Below are 23,109 nucleotides of genomic sequence, written 5' to 3' on the forward strand. Positions count from 1 at the left end.
TTAGAGTGGCTATGTCTTCTCGTCTTTCGTTTTCTCTCTCTCTTTCTCCTTCTCTCTCCCCCTCTCTGAATTTGTTTTGATCTTTGCCATGTGGATTGAGTGGGTGTGTTTGTGTAGGTAGGTTCAAAAGTGCGCCAGGATCCCAAGGACATCTAATGTTTATCTCCCGTCTCAGGGAGGATAATGGCAAGTGAGTTCTCCCTTTGATATGCTTAGCGTAAGCTCTGATAGTGCCCCGCCCCACCTTATTCTACGTTTGTTGGAGTTCAAAAACACCCCAGCTCAGAATCACAGCTTGATACAGTATCTGTGAAGCCACACAACAATACATGTGTTACGAATAGACTCGTGCAGCGAATTTTACAATAAGGGAACACTTAGACCAATATTGTACTGCTCTTTTACTCAAGGGAATTTATAAGTGTGAAAGAAATCCAAATATTTAGTGACATAGATTTACCACTTACAATTACCCAAGTCGTAGCACTTACAAGAGTCTGGTAATTGTGAGGGTATAATTTGATTTAAAGTTTAACTGTAGCAGGAACTGCTGAGGTAGAGGAAGAGGCCGTTCCAGGGGAGCAGAAATGGCTACGCCGAATCTCCCCAGAAGCGGGTCGATGCGTCTTTGACCCGCTTCTGCAAATCAGCACTTTCTCCCTGGCGTAGTTTCACTCCAGCGCCTGGCAGTCCGAGTTCAGGATACTCCAGCAGGGACAGAGGGAGAGAAAGAGACAGACAGGATCAACAGAGGCGTGCAGACAGCAGACAACCCACTCCAGTAAATACTGCTTGACTGCGTCTGCGTTGAGTTGGCCCGTGTCTGCGGACATTAGTGTGGAATTGTGCACTTGAGTATGGCATCACGCTGAGCAGAGGTAGTGGCATCTCTGGTCTACATGATGGCAGATCAGAGATGCCCTTAGCGTGCGTCGCTGAAGCTGCCAGGCTCTGATGCTCTTGGCCAGTTCCTGACAAACTGACAAGCATGTCATCTCCGCTCGTTGCTCCGGGCCTGAGTGAAGACATCATGACCTCCCACCGTCTACTCTGTGGCCAGTAGCTGCAGTCAGGGTCAGCCCTGTCACCTCAGCTCCCACAGCGGCTCAGCGTGGGAGGGACACTGCACAGAGCCAGTTTAACATCTCTGTTACGCTTTGCTTTGATTTGGCACATTACAGAGAATGACAAATGGGAAGTCAAGACTAAACCTCTCAAGACTAAGACCTTAATCTTTCCATCATATGCCCCGGTGTCTCAAATGTATTACTTTTGATAAATGGGCTGGATGTACACAGAGACACTGTGCTCCCTTACAATGGATAGCTCACATTCTCTGGTTCACGACATAGCAGCCATAAGATCTTCACCTCTGGAGCTATTGTGGTAGAGTTTCATGGAAACACCATCAGAAGCTTGGCTTATTGAGTCAGAAATCATTCACTCTAGGACAGCGGCTCTTAACTGGTCTTGCTCTGGGACCCACAATTTCTCATGTTCATGATGTCGCGACCCCTTTTTCTTTTTTTACTGATCAAGCCAATGGATACGTTGGGCTAAATGTTAAGACATGCAAACATGTTGATGTTTGGCATTACATTTGTGGAGTCTTCAACTCCTGGTCACCTCTCAAATACTCAACAGGATTGTCTTTGACATGGGTGCTTTGTTTCTATGTGCCATTTTCTCTCATGTGCCAGCAATTCAGTGAACACTGCACACTGTCCGATTTGATCTCAATTTAAGTGAATCCATATCTTGCCTCAAACATTCACTCTACTTAAGTTTACCGCTAACATGACCTGTCACATGTACATTGCCTATGTCCATGGCAATGACTGACAAATAAGGTAGCGATTTTGTGGGCGATTATTTATTTACTTATTTTTCTAACCACAAGCTCCACGACCCACACAGAACGGTTCCTCGACCCACTTTTGGGTCCCAACCCACCAGTTAAGAAACACTGCTTTAGGATGTACCTACTAAACCCTCATGTATGGCACGTGTAAAGCAAGCTGTAAAGCACAGTGAGTTGTCATCAGCAGATATGCGCGTTGTCTGTGAAGGGTAATCACAATCAGGTTAGGGGACCTGATTAGAATCCAATGATTAAAGCTCCTTATTCACATATCTAATTGGTCATTTACGCACAATTATGTGATCACACGTTCCATTAACGTTGTGAGTCCCGTAACTCCCTCTGCTCCTCTCCACTCTGTGAGCATGTCATTGGTGTGAGTGGCTGAATGGTGTGCAGTGGCCCCGGGGTCATTAGGACATGATGTGTAATGTAACCGGGCGAGGAGAGGACTGGCCCATGTCTCCCGTCCCGTTATGTTCTTGTGAGCTTTACCATTGAGCCCCACCCCCCCGTCAGGGCTGATTTGCTCCTGTTTCCATCGCACTGTTCTTGCCAGCAGTGGTGTGCTCTGATGTCAGGAGCCCACTGGCTTGTACCACCGCCCCCTCATGCCCCCTCATGCCCCCTCTCTCGCCCCCTCTCTCCATGACTCCGTCCCGCTCCCCGTATCCTATCCTATCCGTGACCTTGCTGCTCAGCTGGGTGTCCTCTGGATGCCCTTTCCCAGGGCGAGAAGCTGGGCTGGAGACGGCACCGCGGGGGGGCACAGGGCACCCGGGCAGACGAGGGCCAGCCGGCTGCAGAGGCGGGCACAAGCTTGCCGCCGCCGCTGGCACTGGCGTGCTGATAATGACGCTTGTGGGGAGGATGACCAATGGGGACATCATGGCTGTCAGCAAGGTCTTTGCTCGAAATGAGGTTGTTTAGTCTAGATTAGGACAGGGATCAAACTGTTTGTCTTTGTCTGGCCACTGAAGCTCTGCCAACGCCAACTGAATGAAGAGGCGTGCTGGCAAGCTTCAGTAGTAAACTTCACAGACGTCACAGCTGAAGGGCATTGCAGGATTTAGCCAGCAGCGCAAACAAAACTACTGTGGTATGGATCACAACACCCCTACAGCAAAACACTCTGACAGGGGAAATGAAATAATCATTTCCTAGTGTCCCCCAAATTGGACTGCAACCTTATCTGTCTGAACAATCTTTGAAGCTTATTTGCAGTAAGTGCAGGATTCCCATTTTCCATACCCTGAGATGTCCAAATCAGACGGCTGCTGCTATTTTTACAGGAGCAGTGCACTGCGCCTCTTCCTTTCTCTCTTTCTCTCTCTCTCTCTCTCTCGCTCTACAACCCTTCCCTCTCAGAATGTTAGTGTTTCCTTTTTTCCTCCTTCTACCTTCCTCCTCTAGTTCGTGCCAGAAGTACTGCAGGATTCAGGGACTCCAGCTGAAGTTACTCTGCTGTCAGGGTGCAGGCAGCCCAGCCTGAGATGTGTGAGGCACGATCTCAGCAGCAATGCCATGAACTCTACCTTTCTTACATTGGACAGAACACAACTGCACCAGATATATCTCTCCGTGTCTCATCAGACGTAGAGCTATTTCTTCTGAAACGCTGGTTGACGGTTTCCACTTGTTTACTTTTAGATGTTCTTGTGCGCCCTCTGGTTTATTTTGCGCATCACAGAGGCAAGGGTCAATTCATTGGGTTACAATCTCCCCTTCTAAACCGCATCAGTCTCTACATGCGTTTACAGATGGCCTGATCTGGCGGAGCAAGTGCCATTCATTGGGTTATACAAACATTCAGAAAAACACGTTTATATGCTAGACATTTTTTTTATATATGTTAATATGTTTTAAGGCCATAATGATGATTGACAGCTGTCATTTACCCCGCTTCCGTACTCTTGCCTATTTAAATCGTACTTGTCCACTGTGTCATGCAGTGTGCCATGATCGCAGCACATCCAACTTCTCTCTCAGTTTCCTTTATTTCCCGAGTAGCTCCAAGCTCACATTACCCTTTATCCCCAGGGGGAGTCAGCGTCCATCGCACACGCAATCTCTGCTACAGGGATCTCAGGACCATGGTCAGCTACCAAGCCAAATGAAGCCTTCCGTAGATAATGTTGCACGCAATACTAACCAGCAGTTTGATTTCATAGGCATCAAGGTCACACAAGGACATTTCCGTTGTATGGTCTTCTTTGAGCCGTTGACTTCAATGCAGTGCTGCCTGGGAGGCGATAGTGTTAGGCCAGGGTTAGGGTTATGTGCCTTGAAGTCAACGACGGGGCCCTAAAAGACCTTCAAGCAACATTTCCACAAATATCTAACAAAGTTACTGCTATGCCAATGATTAAAGGGATAGTTCGGGTTTTAAGACACGAAGTTATATGGGTTCCCTGTCAGCAACGTTGTGCATCAGCACTGACTTACCCCCCGACAGCGTCCTGTGAGCCGAGATCCAGCCGGTTTTTGATGCTGAAGAAAGTAGTCCGGCAAGTTGCTGGGGTCACGAAAGTAAAGTGTTTTTCTTCTCAAAACCATATGCGTTCAAAAGAGTGATATATTTGCACCACAAAAACGTTGTCCAGGAAAAATTCAAACCTCGTTATCACTTGGCACTATTTTTCTCGATTCCTATCACTGCGCGCTACTAACAGCTGGACAACGTTTTTGTGGTGCAAATATATCACTCTTTTGAACGCATATGGTTTTGAGAAGAAAAACACTTTACTTTCGTGACCCCAGCAACTTGCCGGACTACTTTCTTCAGCATCAAAAACGATCAAAAACCGGCTGGATCTCGGCTCACAGGACGCTGTCGGGGGGTAAGTCAGTGCTGATGCACAACGTTGCTGACAGGGAACCCATATAACTTCGTGTCTTAAAACCCGAACTATCCCTTTAAGAATATGTTTGAGTACAAAACAATTAGTACATTTTCAATGAGAATTTCAAAAGCAGCACTGAAGTAGTACATGAATATCAGGGCTGATATTGTTATTTTTCCTTCTTTTCATTTCAGGCACCTGGGTGACATTTGGCGGGCAGATTTCAGATGAGGTAAGTGACACACAACACAACACAAATGTAATTTTCCGCTGTGCTCCCAATGATTTCAAATTGAATTGGCATTGTGCACAAGATCCAGACTCAGACCCCTGTATGTGGGGTGTGAATAGTTGAGTGTCAGAGCAGAGTTGAGCAGAGGCTGCTGTTGGATTTGGGGGCAGTGGTGAGTGGCTGAGCTGGCCTGCACTCTCGTCTCTCTGGCTGGGTTACGTAAACAGAGTTCACCCCTCCTCACCCTGCCTGGAGGAGCTCCACACTGCACCCACTGCTCCACCGCCACCTCCCAACATGTCCGCCCCCTCCCAAAACAGAGAAGGCTGTTGCCCTCATCAGATGGAATTAAGAAAGACAGGACTCTCGCTTCATGTTGTGCACGTGACGTAGTATACATGAAGACATGCTGACACACACAGAATCACATACACACACACACACACACACACACACACACACACACACACACACACACACACACACACACACACACACGTGATTGCATGCACACACACACAAATACATACACACCATATTACACATTATAAGAGATAAGGCCACACACACACACCTAGTTTGGTGACTCACAGAGTCTCTCCAGGTCAGGACACAACAGCCTGTGGATTTATTTTTCACACCATGCGTGTGACACTGTGTGCGTTCAGGGCTGCATGTCGGGGTCTGTGTGTGCGTGTGTATGTGTCTGTTCCTTTCAGGGAGCCTTGAGTCTAATTCTGTCCCCTTGGCATGCTAAAGTAGGCTTGAGTTTGTGTCTAAAGTTTGTGTGTGTGTTGAGACAGGCGCAGTAACCCCCCTTCCTCTCCTCCCCTCCACTCTAACACTTCTAGGCCCTGAAACTCAGGGAGAGAGCAAAGCTTTGTCTACTGTAGCGGCTTTTATGACGTGTGTCGTGTGTGTGTGAGTGTGTGTTCTGTCTGTAGAGACAGACTGTTGCTCAGCAAAAATATCTCTGCAGAAGGGAGTGGTGAGTGTGTGTGTGTGTGTGTGTGTGTGTGTGTGTGTGTGTAAGCGTGTGTGTGCGTAGGGGGCAGGAGGGGCTCAGTATTACGCAGTGTTATGCAACAGTGTCCTGTTCTCTCCCTCTCATTCTCTCTTCCTCTTCCTCCCCCTCTCCTCCTCTCCCTCTCTTTCTCTCTCTCTCTCTCTCAGTCCTCATCTCTACATCCCTCTTTATTCAATTTCAGCTCATCCAGCTCTTTTCAACTGCTATCCTCTCTGTGACCCTTTACATCACTTCAACACACACACACACACACACACAAACACACATGCACGCTCACACATGCATACACATACCCCCCCCCCCCCCCCCCACACACACACTGTCTACCTGACTCTTTCTTTCTCTGTCTGTTTTTCTCCTCATCTTTCTCTCTCATCCACACATCAATTCACACTTTAATAACCATTTTGAGGGTCACCTAGCTGAAGCTACGATGTGATAGCATATAGGCAATCTCACAACATTCCAGCTTTTAAATTGCTTTCTTTCTTTCTCTCTCTCTCTTGATTCTCATCCATCTATACTGTACTTTTCCCTGCTCCCTGCTGCGGAGGAGTAGTTTTAGTTAGTTTTTTTCTCTCTCACACGTCAGCATTAGATAGATATGAAATATGTTGGCTGTGTTTTTTCGGGAGGAGCTTTTGAACGCTAATCGCCTTTGCGCACATCCTCATCCACACAAATGCAGTAATACCCCAGCAATGCAGCACAGAAATATTACAGCAAATTCACTTTTGCCATCCGCGCGCACGGCACTAAAGTGCAGACGGAGACAAAATTAGCCTCTCAGCAGTTCAGCATGATTTATGAAGCTCCGTCCGGCTGAATCACAATCAGAGGGGGGGCGGACAGTGCACAGAGGCTGACAGGGAGCCCTGAGTCGGGGGAGCTGAATCACCGGACCCCCTCGGTGTGCAGTAATGGCCGGTCACTGGACATGACAGTATGCCCTGACAAGGGTGTGTATGTGGTGGGTGGTGGTAGTCTATGAGTGGGTCAGGAAGGCTCCAATTGTGGTCTTCTCTGTCGAGGGAAAAATGGAAGGATTACTGATTAAAGAATAGCTTTTCCTGTCTATTCTATTGTCTTTGTTTCCAAATCCAGAGGGACACTGGTGTAGGTGTGTGTTTGTGTGTGTGTGTGTGTGTGTGTGTGTGTGTGTGTGTGTGTGTGTGTGTGTGTGTGTGTGTGTGTGTGTGTGTGTGTGTGTGTGTGTGTGTGTGTGTGTGTGTGTGTGTGTGTGTGTGTGTGTGTGTGTGTGTGTGTGTGTGTGTGTGTGTGTGACTGTGTGTGTGTGCGTGCGTGCGTGCATGCGTGCGTGCGTGCGTGCGTGCGTGTGTGTATGTGTGTATGATAGATGTTGGTTCAACTGTCACAAATCTGTCCTCGTCTACATTCCAGGTGGCTGAGCAGTTAATGACCATAGCCTATGAGAGTGGCGTCAACCTCTTTGACACAGCAGAGGTGTATGCAGCAGGAAGGTGAGTTAGAGTCCGACACGCTGATGTGTGAACGTGATCACTACACGACAGCACAATTCTTTAATCTCTCCTCACTGTTTCATTACAGAGCTGAAGTCATACTGGGGAACATTATTAAAAAGAAAGGTTGGAGGTATGTCTGCCTTTCCTTCTCTCCCTGCCTGTGTGATGGTGTACGGTGCACTGTATGTGTGCAAGTATGTGTGTGAAAGAAATGTTTACGCGTGCGCTGAAAGTGTAACATGCATACATTCATTCATCCACGTTCATCTTCTCCAATCAGCATGTTATCTAGAGCCTTAATGGACCAAACTTCATCAAGCGTTGTTTGTGAAAGAATACTTTGATGCATATTTTATCAGTTTCACATGAGACTGTGGAGATGGCAGGCGGCCCATGAGTTTTCGTATTTACCACAAAGTGCTTGAGGGCTTAGGGACCTGCACATGCCCATGTTTGCCAGGATATGCCTAGTTTTAATGATATTCGCATCGTTGCTCATCAGGAATAATTCTCTGTTATGTTGATTTTTACAGTAAGCATCTGTTTGTCTGCACCTCTGTGGATTCTGGGGTGTGCCTGTTAGTCTAATAGCCATGAAAAGTTGATTAATTGTGTAGAGCTGACAGGTGCTGTGATCAGACACTTGCCAGGTGTTTTGTTTCCCCCTCATCTCCACGACGACGCTGTTGCACTCACATATGCTCGTAACCGTGGTGACAGCTACAGTACATGCTTTCATGGGTCGCTTAGAGATTCAGAGAGAGGAGCCAACAACAGTAGTTACTGCAGTTATCAATATTTCATTTCAGCTCTATTTTCTAGGCATGAGTTGTATTACATTTGCATGAAATCATGTCTGAAGTGCAGTAAACATAATCATCGTAAGTCATGACGGTACTGATGAGAATATGATGAGATCATCTACATAGAAAGGTTCTAGCTCGCTATATAGCAAATCCTCACATGGATTACACTGGAGGTTTACAGTGATCCTGTTGGTGTTGAGTTCAGATGCATGTACTGTAGAACTGCATGTCCTCTCTGCTATTTCAGTCATCAGCAGGCCAGAGGGAGAAGCACGAGCTGATCCTCTTGGGATCTCCAGGGAGCACTGCTGGCTTACGCAGGACTCTCTGCTGCTGATGTGCTCATGAAAGAAAACAAATGATGGACAGACGAGCTTCTCTTTTTTCATCCTCTGAGAATCAGTCAGCCGACTCCTTCCTCATCATCTCAGTGCATTCATCCATCCCATCTCCCAGTTTCCCTTACATGTCTTTCATTTGCCATACCGGCCTCCTCCCAATCTCAAACATATGCATGTTTGTTCATGTCCAAACGGCCTGTTTTCACATTTACAGCCTCTTCCTATTACCATCTTCATTATCCTCTCTCTCTCTATCTCTCTCTCTCTCTCTCTCTGTCTATATATATATATATCAATCAATCAATCTATCTATCTATTTATCTATTTATCCATATCTCTCCTCCTGTCTGTCTGTCTCTGGAGGGATGCCAGTAACAGAGCAGGAAATGCTCACACATTCATTGGCTGGATGTTCCTTTGCTTCACAGCTCAGGCCTTGGTGTGAAGCAGTCCTCAAAGTGCCACCCAGCGTCACTGAGAAAGTGTCACAGAGACGTGTACACTCTGTGTGTGTGTGTGTGTGTGTGTGCGTGCGTGTGTGCGTGTGTGTGTGTGTGTGTGTGTGTGTGTGTGTGTGAAAGAGAGAGAGGGTCTCTCTTTCTGTAACTGTGATATCATTGTGGTTGTGTCTGTGTCAGTCAGATGCTTGCCTCCACTGCAATAGTGTGTGTTGTGCGGTTTTTGCCATTCCAGTGGTTATGTAAGCTGTGACTGCAAATGGTGCACTCCAGGTTTAATGTGCTTGAATGTGTGGCATGGGGGGTGGGGGGGGGGGGGGGTCACACACCACAAACTCATTTACGCTAATCTAAAATGCAAATGCACAACCAACTTGAGGCATGTTGGAAGAGCCGCAACAGTGTGTTGTGTGTGTGGGAAACATGCAGTTATTTTGGCAACCTCGTCCACGAGGCGCCGGTAAAAGAGTGAGCCTAAATGACAAGTGCAATTATCCAGCGATAGCATCGTTAACTTTTAATGAAGATGTAATGACTCCACGGCAGCTGATGGGGACTTCATGGTGCCAGACGACTCCACACACTCCACAGTGCTTGGGAAGAGTGTGTGTAATGGGCAGGATTAGAGAGCCATTTAAAATGTGCCTATTGACTTTGATTGGAGGGACTACAGCCCGGGTACAACAGAGTTCATTAGAATTTGACTGATTATTAGAATGAGTCACCAGAAATGTCTCTTGCGCTCTCTCTCATTCTTGGTCTCTCTTTCTATCTATCTTTCTCTCTCTCTTTCTTGCTCTCTCTCTCTATCTCTCTCTCTCTCTCCCTCTGTCTCTCTCTCTCAGGCGTTCCAGTCTGGTCATCACCACTAAGCTCTACTGGGGTGGAAAGTAAGTGAGAGCCATTCCCACTGGACACCCAGTAATCACACACACACTACTCACAGCTGCGGAGGTCTGCTGCTGCTGCTGCTGCTGCTGCTGCTGCTGCTACAGTCGCTGAGACTATTATATTGAGTGATAGAATGGCCATTCCTCATTTCTGAGTGTGACTGGGAGTCTATAATTTGATTTATGTCCATCTAGATGGATTGTACAGTACTCTCTAGAGGCACTTGAATGCTTTCATGGAAATTCAACACATTTCTTCGTGTCACCTTTTTGATTACCATTTTACCAAATGCTCATCCCAAAAAAAAAGTCCACAAATCTTTTTGCAATAGATGCTGCCGCTGCTACTATTCGAGCTGCATGGTGAAAACTGTACAATTAGAATTTATGAATCATGTTTTTTCTCTTTTTTTCTTCTTCCTTTTGACGTGTTTCTGCCCTTTGGAAAGCCCTTGCTGTCTTATCTCAGACGTGACTCTCCAGCTCTCCTGTCAGGCAGCGTGCACACCCTGGCAGGCTTAGAAATGAAATAATGAAAAAAAAAAACTTTTTTTGTGAGTGCTTTTACAGTCATCCTGGGGTGCTGGAAGGTATGATAAGCTTTCAAAGCACCTGATTCACTTCCTTTACGTACGTGTCTCCTCTTCATGAATACTAATGAGAGGAGGGGAGGAGGGAGCGTGAAGAGGAAGAGGGTGCATCACTGGCTCGGGGGGAGAGGTAGAGAGCCACATCCGTACCATAGAAACAGGCTGACGGAGAGGAGAGGAGCTTAAAGGGGCATGCGCCTGGTCTTGGCCCTCTGACGCAGCACACAGCAGCAGTAGGGGATCCCCCTCTGTCACCAGCTCTACTAACATGTGTTTGGGTTGTTGTTGTTGTTTACTTTTCTATCGCACAGGGCAGAGACGGAGAGGGGTCTGTCCAGGAAGCACATTATTGAAGGTGAAGCTCTATTTTCACATTTGCTCTTTCTCTCCCTGTTTCTTTGTTCAATTTACATGATTGTAATTACCTAAATACTTCTACAATAATATTGTATACACACACCCACACACTTGGCCTTGATAGAATTGTCATTTTAATCCTTTTGGACACTTGCCAATATGTAGTAGCGTCCACGCACTAATCAATCAGGCCGATGTGTCCTGACAGGTCTGAAGGGCTCACTGCAGAGGATGCAGCTGGAGTACGTGGACGTGGTGTTCGCCAACCGGCCCGACAGCAACACGCCCATGGAAGGTAAGCCGCGCCCAGGCAGAGCTGGCCTTTACACGGGGCTCATGCATCCGCTCTGGTCCTCTAGTACAACACTCTGCTCTTAGTCCCTTCCTGGAGCTCTCAGATGACTCCTGTGCCTTACCCTGGAGGCACAGCAGCCTGCGATCAGTAGGCGTAGGGGAGCTGTTTCACTTACAGCCCAACATGACTCTATCACCCGCCTCTCTGAGACTCGCTGGAGGAGGTTCAGGCTCAGGACGGGGATGAGACGCGACACCCCAAATGTCAGCCGAAATCTGCCCCAGCGCGTCTGGTCAGTGACCCTGTCATGGTGTCAGTGTGGCCGCCTGCCCCCCCCCCCACCCACTCTCCTGCGCTCCCATGATGCCCGAGCGCCGGGCAGATGAGTAATCAGGTCAGGGTCTGGGCGCTGGGCTGCGCCGCAGCAGGCAGAGAGAAGAGCATATTTTTGGCCGAGTAGGAGAGAGGGAGAGAATATTGCCAATGTTTGCTTTGTCTCACACATTTTAGGGCATTTATGTTTGCCTTACTCACAGTTTTGCTTTCACACACACACACACACACACACACGCACGCACACACACACACACACACACACGCACGCACGCACGCACGCACGCACACACACACTCACACACACACACACACACAAACAAACACAAACACAAATTCCCTCTGTCTCTTAATATCATTAGAAAGAAGTGGTGCCAATGGCACATCGATCACCTCAAGACTGGTACTTCTGAATTAATGAATACAAAAGATGGTTGAGGGCAATTAAAGACTTGAATTTAACAGCTTTTTAATGGAATATTATGCAATGTACTGCCTGGTGTGAAATGGCCCGAGTGAGATTGGCACAATTACAATACCCTTCTTTAGAGTGGTCCTCAGGGTCCCCCGTCACTCCTGTCCAGTCACAGCGGTGACCCTGAGTGACCTGACCCGGCCTGCCACTCAGCGAGCCGGCCCGAACCAGAGGAGGGACCGCAGACGGTAGACCGCGAGCGGCCGCACCGCACCGCCGCACAAAAGCAACTGCACTTAGCCTTAGCCATTACAACGCGCAGAGCCCCAGAAATGGCGTCCGCCTGCCATTAAGAAAGCAGCAGAGTGGCCGTGTGGGGCCAGCACGCTCTGCTGAACAAGGCCCTTCAGACCAAATCCACTCACTCACCTGGAGCCAAAGCCACTCGTGATCCCACAGACGTAAAAATCAAATACAACTTGGTGGGTTTTTAAATGTCAAGTAGCCCCAGGTGAGGCATAGCAAGTGAGAGAGAGAGAGCAAGAGAGAGAGAGGGATAGCTGGGGATGGATGGATGGAGAGAGGGAGAAGGAGGAGAGGAGAGCAGAGAGGAGAATAATAAAGAGCTGCCTCTAGAGCCGCTGCAGAGCCAGAGGCACTGGGAGATTTTCTTAATGTTACTCTCACAATATTATCTTCGCCAACTCACCCAAAGCGTCAGCTTACACAACAGAATTAACCACAATGGCTCGACTCAGCATCCCTCTATCTCTCTCTCTCTTTCTCTCTCTCTTCTTTTCAGTTTGAGAGTGTTCTATGTTACCTTCTGTTTGCACACAATGATATGCGTATATGTATCCAGACACACAGACACACAGACACACTCACACAGAGAGACACGCACAGACACACACACACACAGACACACACACACAAAGACTCAAACTCTGGCCTTGTGTAGTGCTCCTCAATCAGCTTTGGGACAATGCAGGGGTACACTGTGCTCCAGCGCTCCTATTCAGTAGTGCTTGTGCTCTGTGCCAAAGGCTGCTGTTTTGTTAAAGACTACCACTCTCTTTCTGTCTCTCTCGGCCACACAGCCAACTCGCCCAATTGTTCAAGGTCACTGCGGCAGATAAACACCGTCCCAATGAGCATCATTCTCTACTTAATGTGTGGTCATACACCAACACAAAGCCTTTACCCCCATGCTCACAACTGCAGAGCCTACATTAGAATCCAGAATATGATGTAATGCGGTGTGAACATATAAGGGCATCAGTCATGAGCTGCCAAACAATTTTACAGACAGTTTATGTTTATGCGACTTGGCAGACGCTTTTGTTCTTATGACAACAATAGCAATAAACATTACATCATCATTAAATGGTGGTGTTATCGCTATTATCACGGCATAGTTCAAATTAACTGTGTGTCAAAAAGTCAACCAGCCTATTAAAATAATGGTAATAATAATATAGCAATTCTTCATAATAACAATAATAACCATAAGCATACTGTATCTTGGAACCTGGACCCAGATGTGAATGTGAACCCACTGGCAAAATGAAATTGATACAGATACTTTAGAGCTTTGATTTTTTTCAGTGTACACAGCAAAGGATCAAATGAGGTTGTTTTGGGGGTAGCTGGTGCACAGTGTCAATTTGGCCTCATTCTGTTCAGGAGAGGAAGAACAATTATAACCATCCAACAACCATGAAAGTAGTCCCAAATCCAAGCAATTCAGTTTAGCTTCCTGGAAACATTTTCATTTGGTTTGTCTCATTACATTTTACTGCATGTTATTGATTTGAGCATTCTGCTCCAAATGATGATGGCCCAAATGGGTCCAGTTGGACTCCTATCAGGGTCGCCTGCTGACGCTGAACACGAATAACAGTGCAGAGTGACTAATGTTTGCTGTGAGTGGGGACTGCGGAACAGATTAAACTCAAGCGGACAACCGTGCAACATAAACAGAACACTGGTAGAAAGGTGAACAGCTGTCACAACAACTGGATTTTCATTATAAAGTCCTCTTAGAATGTTTTTTGATGCCATTTAGAATGCAATTTTGTTAAACAGTTTCCAACCCACTGCATTAAGGAATAATAAAACTGTGAACACTGCACTGTGTTAGTGACGACTGAGGGGCCATGAGGGTTTATCATTTTAATTGTGAATAATTACAATTACCCACATCCTCTCCGACGACATATCTGTAAGGCATATCAAACTAACTTGGGAAACCTTCCTCAGGAACCCCTCAGTCAGAGTCCCCCTCCGCTTGGCGTTCAGGCATGAATGACTCCCTGTGTGCTAATCCGGCGAGCGGGCAGGCGGGCAGGCGGGCGGGCGGGTGGGTGGGTGCGGGCATCACGGTGCGGCGCCGGCGAGGCTGTGCACAGCGAGCAGAAGTGCCGTGTCATCTCCCCTGACGCTCGTGTGTTGCATATTAAACACTCCTCCACAGCCTCTCTGGGCGCGTCACCTCCACACACACACACACACACACACACACACACACACACACACAGCACAGCACACCGGCTCTGCAGTCCCTCTCCACTAAGACTCCTATCTGCAGCTGAGGCCAGGGGGCTTAGGCGCCGCTGAATTAATGACTAGAGGCGAAGGCAGTCTTGAGTGTGTGTTAGTTATATTCCAATCTCTTTAAACCTTGGCTTTGTATCAACAGTCAGGCACATTTGTCCCAACATTATTGTGTGATTAACTATGGATTTGGACTGTGATTGTGTATTTTGGCCACTCCAGTTTTCCCAGAGCACAGTCCACTAACACAGTAGTTTAGACCCCATCTGTCTTCTTAGCTTCTGTGTTGACTCTCATTTCCCAACTGACCTTCAGTGTAACCTCTCCTGAGCAACTCTTTACCTGGAGTAGGAGCCCTCTACATTCTCTACATCTGGGAGTAAACTGAACAGTCTACTCATTCCATTTAGAGTACAAGAGTAAACAAAACTACACGTGACTTTGTTACTTGGTTGCATCATAGAAACAGACATATGCTTCCCCTTCTCTTCACTAAACCCAAGTCTGTGACTCTCTGATCCCCTCAGTCACAGTGCATCTCTTCATTCTTCAAGAAATATTTATTTCTTCCAACGTTTTACTGTATGTTATTATAAGCCACTGTTAACCCCTTATGCAATTTGTAAATCTATTGTGTCCTTGTTATTGCAGTGGCTTCACTTTTGTCATAGTAAATATTTTACAGTATACATTTAACACAGATTGAAACTACTAACAACATCATTGGTGATTTTGTTTTCTCAGAAATTGTGAGAGCCATGACCCATGTCATCAATCAGGGGATGTCCATGTACTGGGGAACATCACGGTGGACAGCCATGGAAATTATGGTGAGTGGCCCGTCTGAGTGAAAGTCTAAAGAGAGTCGTATGTCTAGATCATCCATGCAGCTGTAAACTGAAATGGTGTATTACACATCTGTACATGAAACAACTGGGCTGAGTGACCGACACTGAAGAACGAGCTGGCTGAAAGCTCTATCAAAGCTGCTGGCTGTTTTGACCAGGGCTGTTTGAGCTTGCTTCTGAAGGCTTTAAAAGTTTTAGTGAGATAGGAGCAAAAACTGAGGAGACTGATCACCTTCCACCCCTCAACTCGGAGCTCTTGCCATTCTCCCAAAGACACGGACACCATAAATTAGCTCCACGACGCACCATAGCATCAAATTGATCTAATAGATGAGCGCTGGCCAGCTGCGGGGCTGAGATAGCCTCCCGCACTGTGCCTCAAACCTGCCACTGAACAGACACGCCATCCCCAATGTCTGCGGAGCTGCCTTGTCTGATAGGATCCTCTGGCATCCTGCTAGGCCCTCACAAAGGGAGTCCTGTGGCGGCTTTGATGTGGCGCGCACGCTGTAGCGCCAATGCAGTCGCTGACTTTGAGGAAAAGGGGAGAGAGGAGGCGGTCATGATAAATGATTTTCTAAAGAAAGACAGAGACAGAGAAAAGCTGCTTTTGGGAGGGTGGAGTATACACACGTCGCCAAGCGTTCCCCATTGTCATCTATCTCCGTGCTCCATTTTTTTTGTGTGTGTGTGTGTGTGTGTGAAGTTCTTCGCTTCGCTTTTTTTTTTTTTTTTTTTTTCCTGTGCCCAAATCTCAGAGTACGCTGCACTCAATGGCTGGTAATTAGAACATGCCAGGGGCTTTGTATGCATCAGCAAGACCAAAGTGGTGCAATTGAAACCACATTATTAATTCATGGTTCTAAATGAGTGGTTTGGGTATAGGCACGGGGCAGGAGAGCCGTTTGGAGAGGAGATGCTCTACACAGCGACCTGTAATTTGTGCCATGGACGAGCGCTCGCTCCACTTCCTGGTGTCACGCCAGATATGGTTCCTCCTACATGCCCACCCCCAACTCCGCAAACACGGCTCCGCAGTGGGGAGTGTGTCAGTGATATGACTGTGTGTGGTAATTTCCTTGCTTGTGAGGAAGTGATAGCCTGGCACCCGTCGAGCCCTCGGGCGCTGCACTGACATGCATACCCACACATACAAGTCAAAATAACAACACGGGCAAAAGCATGGGCACATTAAAGACACATAACCAGTTTAGAATGCAGTCGAGGGGGAGGGGGAGGTATTGAGATTGTTTTTGCCCAGAGGAATAACTAATGAGTTTTTGTCTTATATCTATATTATTTTTTCCACTTCCTCTCCACCTCTCATCTCTCTCTCTCTCTCTCTCTCTCTCCTTCTCCCTCTCTGTTCCTCCTCCATCTCTTATTCTTTCCGCTCCAGGAAGCGTACTCCGTGGCGAGGCAGTTTAACCTCATCCCCCCGGTGTGTGAGCAAGCGGAGTATCATCTCTTCCAGAGGGAGAAAGTGGAGGTGCAGCTGCCGGAGCTCTACCACAAAATAGGCAGGTGTCAATCAATCTCCCGCCCTTCACAGCCTCGCCTTCTCGCTGCACACCCCACACCATCTGCTCGCCTCCATAATGCTGACCATCCACCGTAGCTTTGAGTTGAGCTACTGAGACTCACACTGTTTTAATCTGCCTCTCAAGGCTGTTGGAGCAGCTCTTTGTTCTTAATTTGTGTTTTTTATATTCACAACAGTGTAACTTGTGTTTCCTCTGTGGCTTCAGGGGTGGGCGCTATGACATGGTCTCCCCTGGCCTGTGGCATCATTACTGGGAAGTATGAGAATGGCATCCCTGAAACCTCCAGGGCCTCCATGAAGGTATGCAGACGTTTGAAGTGACAATATAGCCTATGAATGTACCTCTCCAGGAGTCCAGATGTTCAAGGTCACATTGATCACACATCACAGAATAATAAAGTGACATTTTTGACAAATTAAAAAAAGAGGGAGGTTGTGTCTGGCAATGGACTATTCTCTCATTAAATCAAGAGGTACTGATTCCTTACATTCTGATTGCCTCAAATGCTGACCTTCTAATGCTTAGGGCCCTGTCGGTGAATATATTGATGAGATATTCAATGGATGGATGGAAGAAATACTAGGAGTACTTAAATGAATTGCTTTTGGCAGCAGTCAGAATGTCTCAGCTCTTGGATGGTGCCCAATACTAAAGCAACTGTCATTTTAAAAGCTTCCCTTTACAAGGACCCCGGCCATTTTCTATGTAGATTAGGTGGATAATGACAAGCTGTTGGAAAGGAGATGCTTTTGGTAAAGACATTCCCCAGTGCCAGAAGAGCAAGTGATTGTGCTGACTAAAGGCAACATACATTAACATACACACATACACAACATATGCCTACAGTTTATACATCTGTAACTATAGGGATAAGGGAATGTGTGCTCTGGAATAGTATAGGTGTATTTCTTTCACTTGTAATGTCCTTGCTAATCTGAGTCAGTGTACATGTTTATAAGAGTGCAGTTTAACATAAACATCACATCAACAAGGGAAAATTGCAATCCATAATTACAGTTGCAGGAACTCCTAGAACTGCTTGAATAAGCAAAACTGTGACCTTGCAAAATTCTGGTGGAAGTTTTACTTTGAGTGAGATTTTCTTGCTCAACTGCAAATCTGTTTTGAGTGATACAATGGGATTTTGTTCCATTGTATCACACCGTATGACCGTTCTTCTGTCCTTTTCTCTTCCCTGCTGTACCCCACCGACCTCAAACATCTGCTCTTGTCCTCTGCTCCGTATAGTCATACCAGTGGCTGAGGGATAAGATCGTGAGCGAAGACGGCAGGAAGCAACAAGCAAAACTGAAGGAGCTGGGTCACATCGCCGAGAAACTGGGCTGCACTCTACCACAGCTGGCTGTGGGTAAGATGAGCACACAGCACTTTTCACTGGTGCCAGCGCTGCTCTGTAGGTTATCTCCACCACAGCTCCCTCCCTACCTGGTGCTGGGTGATTTATCTAGCAGCGAGAGTTGCAGAATCAGCAGGCAGAAAAAGTCACTTGAAAGTATAAAGTAGAAACCTTTACAACAGCTGCAGCCCCAGCTACCCAAAATACACAGCTGAATATGGACGGAGCCTGGTGTTGATCAGGGCCAAAGCCTTTACAGAGTTCCACATGCTGTCACTGTAAAGGGGCAGAAGCAGTACGCGCAGGGTCCTGTAGCAGTGTGTTGCTGCCACCTAGTGGACTGTACCTGTTAGATCGGTCCAGTGTTGTTTCATGTCTTTGTGCTTCAAAGGCCTTTGTGCATGTAAGAACTGAAATTAACTTTTCAACACAGCCTGGTGTCTGAGGAATGAGGGAGTGAGCTCTGTGCTTCTTGGAACGTCAAACCCCGAACAGCTTACAGAGAATCTGGGAGCCATACAGGTCAGTGTGGTGCATGCACATACACTCACTTTTGCATAATTGCAGATGTAGAGCATCTGAAGTCATGTACAGCATTGTTTCTTAATCCTTGCATTATCATTTCTTCTCAATTATTATTATTATAATTTTAATAATATATCATTATTTCTTTCTTCTCTTAACAGGTGCTCCCAAAAATGACTTCTCATGTGGTGTCCGACATCGACCACATCCTGGGCAACCGACCTTACAGTAAGAAGGACTACCGCTCCTAGAACCCCCCCTGTGAGACCATGAGTCTCCTACTTAGTCAGATGACCGTGATAACGCAGCTAGTGTGGGCCATACGGTCTCCGCTGTGTCCCTCCCTGTGCACCCAGACACCCAGCCTCCCCAGGGCTGGGACTCTTATGCCCCCAAACCTGCATGCCTAAGCCGGATAGAATCGGAGTAACCTAGCCTTCATCTCAAACAAGCGTACCCCGAGAAAGAGCATCACACCTGAGCAACAACTGAAGAAGCAGCATCCTTCATATTCAGTGCAAGAGCAGCACTCCTGAGCTTATTAGAGACGGCTGTACCGTATTACTATATGCAGTCCCCTGTACGGTTGCTACGCACTAGAGCTTTTTAATGGGGTCGGATTGGGAAAGGTGGAATTGTCAAGCATGTCGCCCTCCTCTGTTGGACCAGGGAACTGCAATCCCACTTCTGTGTTAAGTCTGAATGGGCGCCTGACTGTACTGTCTTCTGTGTGCATCTGCGAAGAGAGCTACACCTCAGCATTTGCTTGTTTAGTGAAGCCACATCATTGACTGCTGACAGGATGCTGGGGTTATGCCAGCTACTACCTGAAATCGTTCAAAGACCCAGTGTTGAGACAAGTCTTGTGCCCATTTGAAGAGTGTACATTGCAGGGAGGGAGGGCACATTGGAGTCATTTCTCTGTGACTTTTCTATGTTTTACTTGGAAGGATGTAAACGTTTTTACATTGTAATATAAGCAAAACTGACCTCAGAACTTTTTTCCTGACGACAGCCACAGTATTATAATCAGCTTATAAGTAGGTACGTTGCACAACTCCAGAGCGGCACAAGGCATCTTTATGGTTGCTTTCCATGGGGATCCTACATCCTTTCATCATACTCACGAGAGGTTTGACTGCAATGTCTTGAAACGGAATTCTAAAGGAACAGATGGGAAAACTTGACTGGTAATCTTTGCCTTTGTCTGAAAGGCTTCCACACATCAAAGCACTAAAGCTATGCTGAAATCATTTTTAAATTGTACATAATCAGCAGTCCAATCAACCCATTTCTCTCTTTAACAATCTTTAGGAATACGAGTAACATATGTCTATAAGATTATTATAAACTAATATAAGCATTTCAGTCAAGCAGTTTTCTTTGGTCAAATCTCTTAGAACAGCTGAATGAAAATCTAAATTACATGACATACTGTAATTAAGCATTTAACGGTTTGTACAGAACCCAATCACAACAACAATCTTCAGAGTTCAGTTCTTTGCTTTTCCAGTCCTCTCCCAATGAGTGCCTTTAACTTTACCCTTCATGTACATAAGGAATCGGAGAGCCTGAGTCTCCACTTCCTCATAAGCATTGGTTTTTAGAAGCTGATAGTGATGTAAACTCTCTGTTTCTATGGTTCATAAATGTACAACAGTGTTAACAAGCCATTATCTACTTGCATCAGGGTATTTTAGCCATCATTATGTTTTTCCTTCTGGTCATGAAGCAGTGACTTATGTAAATATTTACAGATATTTAAAGATAAATCCTGTATTACGCTTGAAATAAAATGGATTATGCCAACACATACACTGGCAATGTGAGTCTTGTTTTTGTGGCAACTTCCATCACCAAAAGGCAAACAATGAGCAGATTAGTCCAGGTCCATCATCTTTAATTTGTATAAAAAGAGAATGGCGGAGGTCAGAAAGAACCTCCACAGATGGCATCATGAATTTCATGAAAAATGTCATGCACAACAGAAATGATAAATGTCCAACCCGGCGTCACGTCTTTGCCCCTCCTCACACAACCCCCCCAACTCCGTCCCAATCCCAATCCCAATCCCAATCCCCCCACCCTCCCCCAATTCCTTTTCTCTTCTTTTCCTTGTGGTTCCAACTCTCCTGCTTGCTTGTTCATTCACTCATTTGGATCCGGTAGACAGCAGGGCGATGAGACCAGAGGAGGCACTGATGGACAGAATGTAATTACTGCAGACCGTTAAGGACAACAACTGAGGGAAGAAATATCTAACATCTCACAGTAACTACTCCTGTTAAATCCTCAAACATTTTAGGATGCATATGCATACACAAGACAGCAACTTCTACTCCTAATGTTTTTCAAAAATGTACCTTTATCACCTGTACTGTGTGTTACTTCAGCTTCACCTTCGTAACAAACCATGGCATTTCATTCTAAACTCAGGAAAGGTTTTTCCTGTGCAGCCCATTGTAATGGCACGTCTGATATTAAAACCTGGATAAAGGATACACAGTGGGATTGAAGTTCTTGAGCAGGAAGAAGGAGGCTACGATGACCAGGACCAGGAAGAGGGTGTTGTTGTAGAAGATGGAGAAGGTGGTGGCCTCATAATCAGCAACCTCATTCTTTTTCCACAAGATCCTGAAAGAGAAAACCAATAACATTAGCCCCCTGGCCTAGGTCCATTCCCTCTCCTCCCCAACTAGCAAGACACTGGAGCAGTGCCATTATGAGAGGATTTTGATTGGCCTTCCAGACAAATTAAACTACAGTCTGATTCTACACATTCATCTTTCTTATACATTAAATGGGGAAAACAGACATTTTATCAGTACAGTACAGACCTTTGGAATATCAATAGTATCAACACAGTAGATACACCATGTATGTTATCAGTTGAAATGATCTTGCAATCAGAGTCTGACTGACCTCTCATCCTTCTCTTTGCGGGACATCTTCCTGTTGTCAGCCTCAGACAGCTTGCGAGTCACCTCCTTAGACACAGCGTCCTCCCGCTTCTGGGCAACCCTGTAAATATGATCAAACCAATGATATGCATATGGTAGCACTCAAACAGGGTCATGACAACAAAACTTACTGCAATTACACAAAACAGACTGCAATTACAAGGACACATGCTTGTAGAGAGGTGAGTACTAACTTGTGCTTGAGAACAAATTTCACGTTCTTGTAAGCGAAGGCCACCAAGTATGTGCTGACGAGAGTCATAACACCGTAGAGAACAGCAGACTGCACAAGGTCCATGTGCCAGATCCTCCAGAATAACCCTAATGCAGACACAAAAAAACAGTAAATCAGAATGATTGACTTGAAGAGATTGGATGATGGATGATGGACGACAGGAGAAACGTTCGCTGCCTACCTGGTTGCTATTAATCAATGACTGCTGCTACTGTCTAAGTAGCAGCAACGGTAGGCTACTATACTGAGTAGCCATGCCACTTCAATATATACATCAATATACTCATTGTTTAATGGTTACATGTGAAGAAAGCGTGATTTATTGTTAAAATGACAAGAGGAGAACTTAATAATATCAGTAAGTTACCTATCCCCACAAAAGCTAATACACTCTCAGCTACACTGACGCCAGCTAGCTAGCTAAATGTAGAAAGTTAGGATGATAGTTACAGACATTGTAACAAAAAAGACGGAAGAGCTCATTTCACATTCAGTGAGGCAATGTAAACGTCCTTTAAGTGGACACGTTCCACTCATAAACACGATTTTCTAAGGTAGTCTGGTCTGGTAAATAAGATGCAACAGCACCAAAGGTATGCCAATGCTAATGTCAGGATAGCGTCGGCAGTACTTACAAATAGGAATAGCGGAAACAATCAGGGCATTGCCGTAGAAAAGAGCTGTCGATTTGGCAGAGAGATTTCTGCTAAAATCTTGAAGCAGAAGATCCTCCTCGGACTGCTGTTTGTTGGTGCCTTTGGGTGCCATGGCTCGCAACTTCAACTAGTAGCCAACTTAGTTTTCGGTGCCGAACAGCAAAGAGACTGACACGTACGTTCCCAGATTGTATGAATCGCTAACGCCGCGTCAGCACAAACACGGAAGTCGTCAGCATCACCGGAAATTACTCCACTGACAAGACTGCAGCGTTCCTAAACGTATACTGCCATCTAGTGTAGTAGATTTAAACTCGGATCTTGTCCACTTGCTCATAGATCTGCAATTGAATCATGAATGTTATTGCCTTTAACAAATAAATAGTATGAAAGGCTGAAAATAAAACAAAAACGTAGACTATGTCAATAAATCAAGGAACTATATATTATTTTAAGAATTCACTGTATTTATATCATTATGCTTTGATTGCATTGC

The 23,109-nt window shown here is 46.1% G+C and overlaps 2 protein-coding genes across 4 annotated transcripts in view; one reads left to right on the top strand and one right to left on the bottom strand.

Annotated features, from left to right (window-relative positions):
- The window catches only part of kcnab1a (potassium voltage-gated channel subfamily A regulatory beta subunit 1a), a 100,680-nt gene extending 80,029 nt beyond the window's left edge, over positions 1 to 20,651 (top strand). For 2 of the 3 annotated variants that reach the window (XM_062552530.1, XM_062552531.1), the window contains 12 exons: positions 4,899 to 4,936; positions 7,365 to 7,444; positions 7,533 to 7,577; positions 9,898 to 9,942; positions 10,844 to 10,887; positions 11,098 to 11,184; positions 15,233 to 15,318; positions 16,736 to 16,856; positions 17,085 to 17,179; positions 18,129 to 18,249; positions 18,671 to 18,759; positions 18,924 to 20,637. In XM_062552530.1, the coding sequence (XP_062408514.1) occupies positions 4,899 to 4,936; positions 7,365 to 7,444; positions 7,533 to 7,577; positions 9,898 to 9,942; positions 10,844 to 10,887; positions 11,098 to 11,184; positions 15,233 to 15,318; positions 16,736 to 16,856; positions 17,085 to 17,179; positions 18,129 to 18,249; positions 18,671 to 18,759; positions 18,924 to 19,013 (941 nt within the window). In that variant the 3' untranslated portion in view covers positions 19,014 to 20,637. Of the gene's footprint in view, positions 1 to 4,898; positions 4,937 to 7,364; positions 7,445 to 7,532; positions 7,578 to 9,897; positions 9,943 to 10,843; positions 10,888 to 11,097; positions 11,185 to 15,232; positions 15,319 to 16,735; positions 16,857 to 17,084; positions 17,180 to 18,128; positions 18,250 to 18,670; positions 18,760 to 18,923 lie in introns of all 3 variants that reach the window. The other variant, XM_062552529.1, reaches the window with a different exon arrangement.
- Positions 20,646 to 22,819, bottom strand: ssr3 (signal sequence receptor, gamma). Its single transcript, XM_062552532.1, has 5 exons — positions 22,593 to 22,819; positions 21,917 to 22,043; positions 21,685 to 21,783; positions 21,265 to 21,396; positions 20,646 to 20,981 (listed from the first exon to the last, which is right to left on the bottom strand). Exons 1-5 carry the CDS (start codon positions 22,723 to 22,725, stop codon positions 20,915 to 20,917), a joined length of 558 nt encoding a protein of 185 aa, XP_062408516.1. The 5' UTR covers positions 22,726 to 22,819; the 3' UTR covers positions 20,646 to 20,914.
- Positions 22,820 to 23,109: the final 290 nt, after the last annotated feature.

This window comes from Sardina pilchardus, chromosome 13 (genome assembly GCF_963854185.1).
Source record: "Sardina pilchardus chromosome 13, fSarPil1.1, whole genome shotgun sequence".
NCBI lineage: Eukaryota > Metazoa > Chordata > Actinopteri > Clupeiformes > Clupeidae > Sardina > Sardina pilchardus.

Coding starts and splice junctions, on each gene's coding strand:
- ssr3 (XM_062552532.1), bottom strand. CDS start 22,725: ATGGCACCCAAAGGCACCAACAAACAGCAGTCCGAGGAGGATCTTCTG. Junction 21,784..21,916: donor AAATTTGTTCTCAAGCACAA/GTTAGTACTCAC, acceptor TCATATTTACAG/GGTTGCCCAGAAGCGGGAGG. Junction 20,982..21,264: donor AAGAACTTCAATCCCACTGT/GTATCCTTTATC, acceptor AACGGTCTGCAG/TAATTACATTCTGTCCATCA.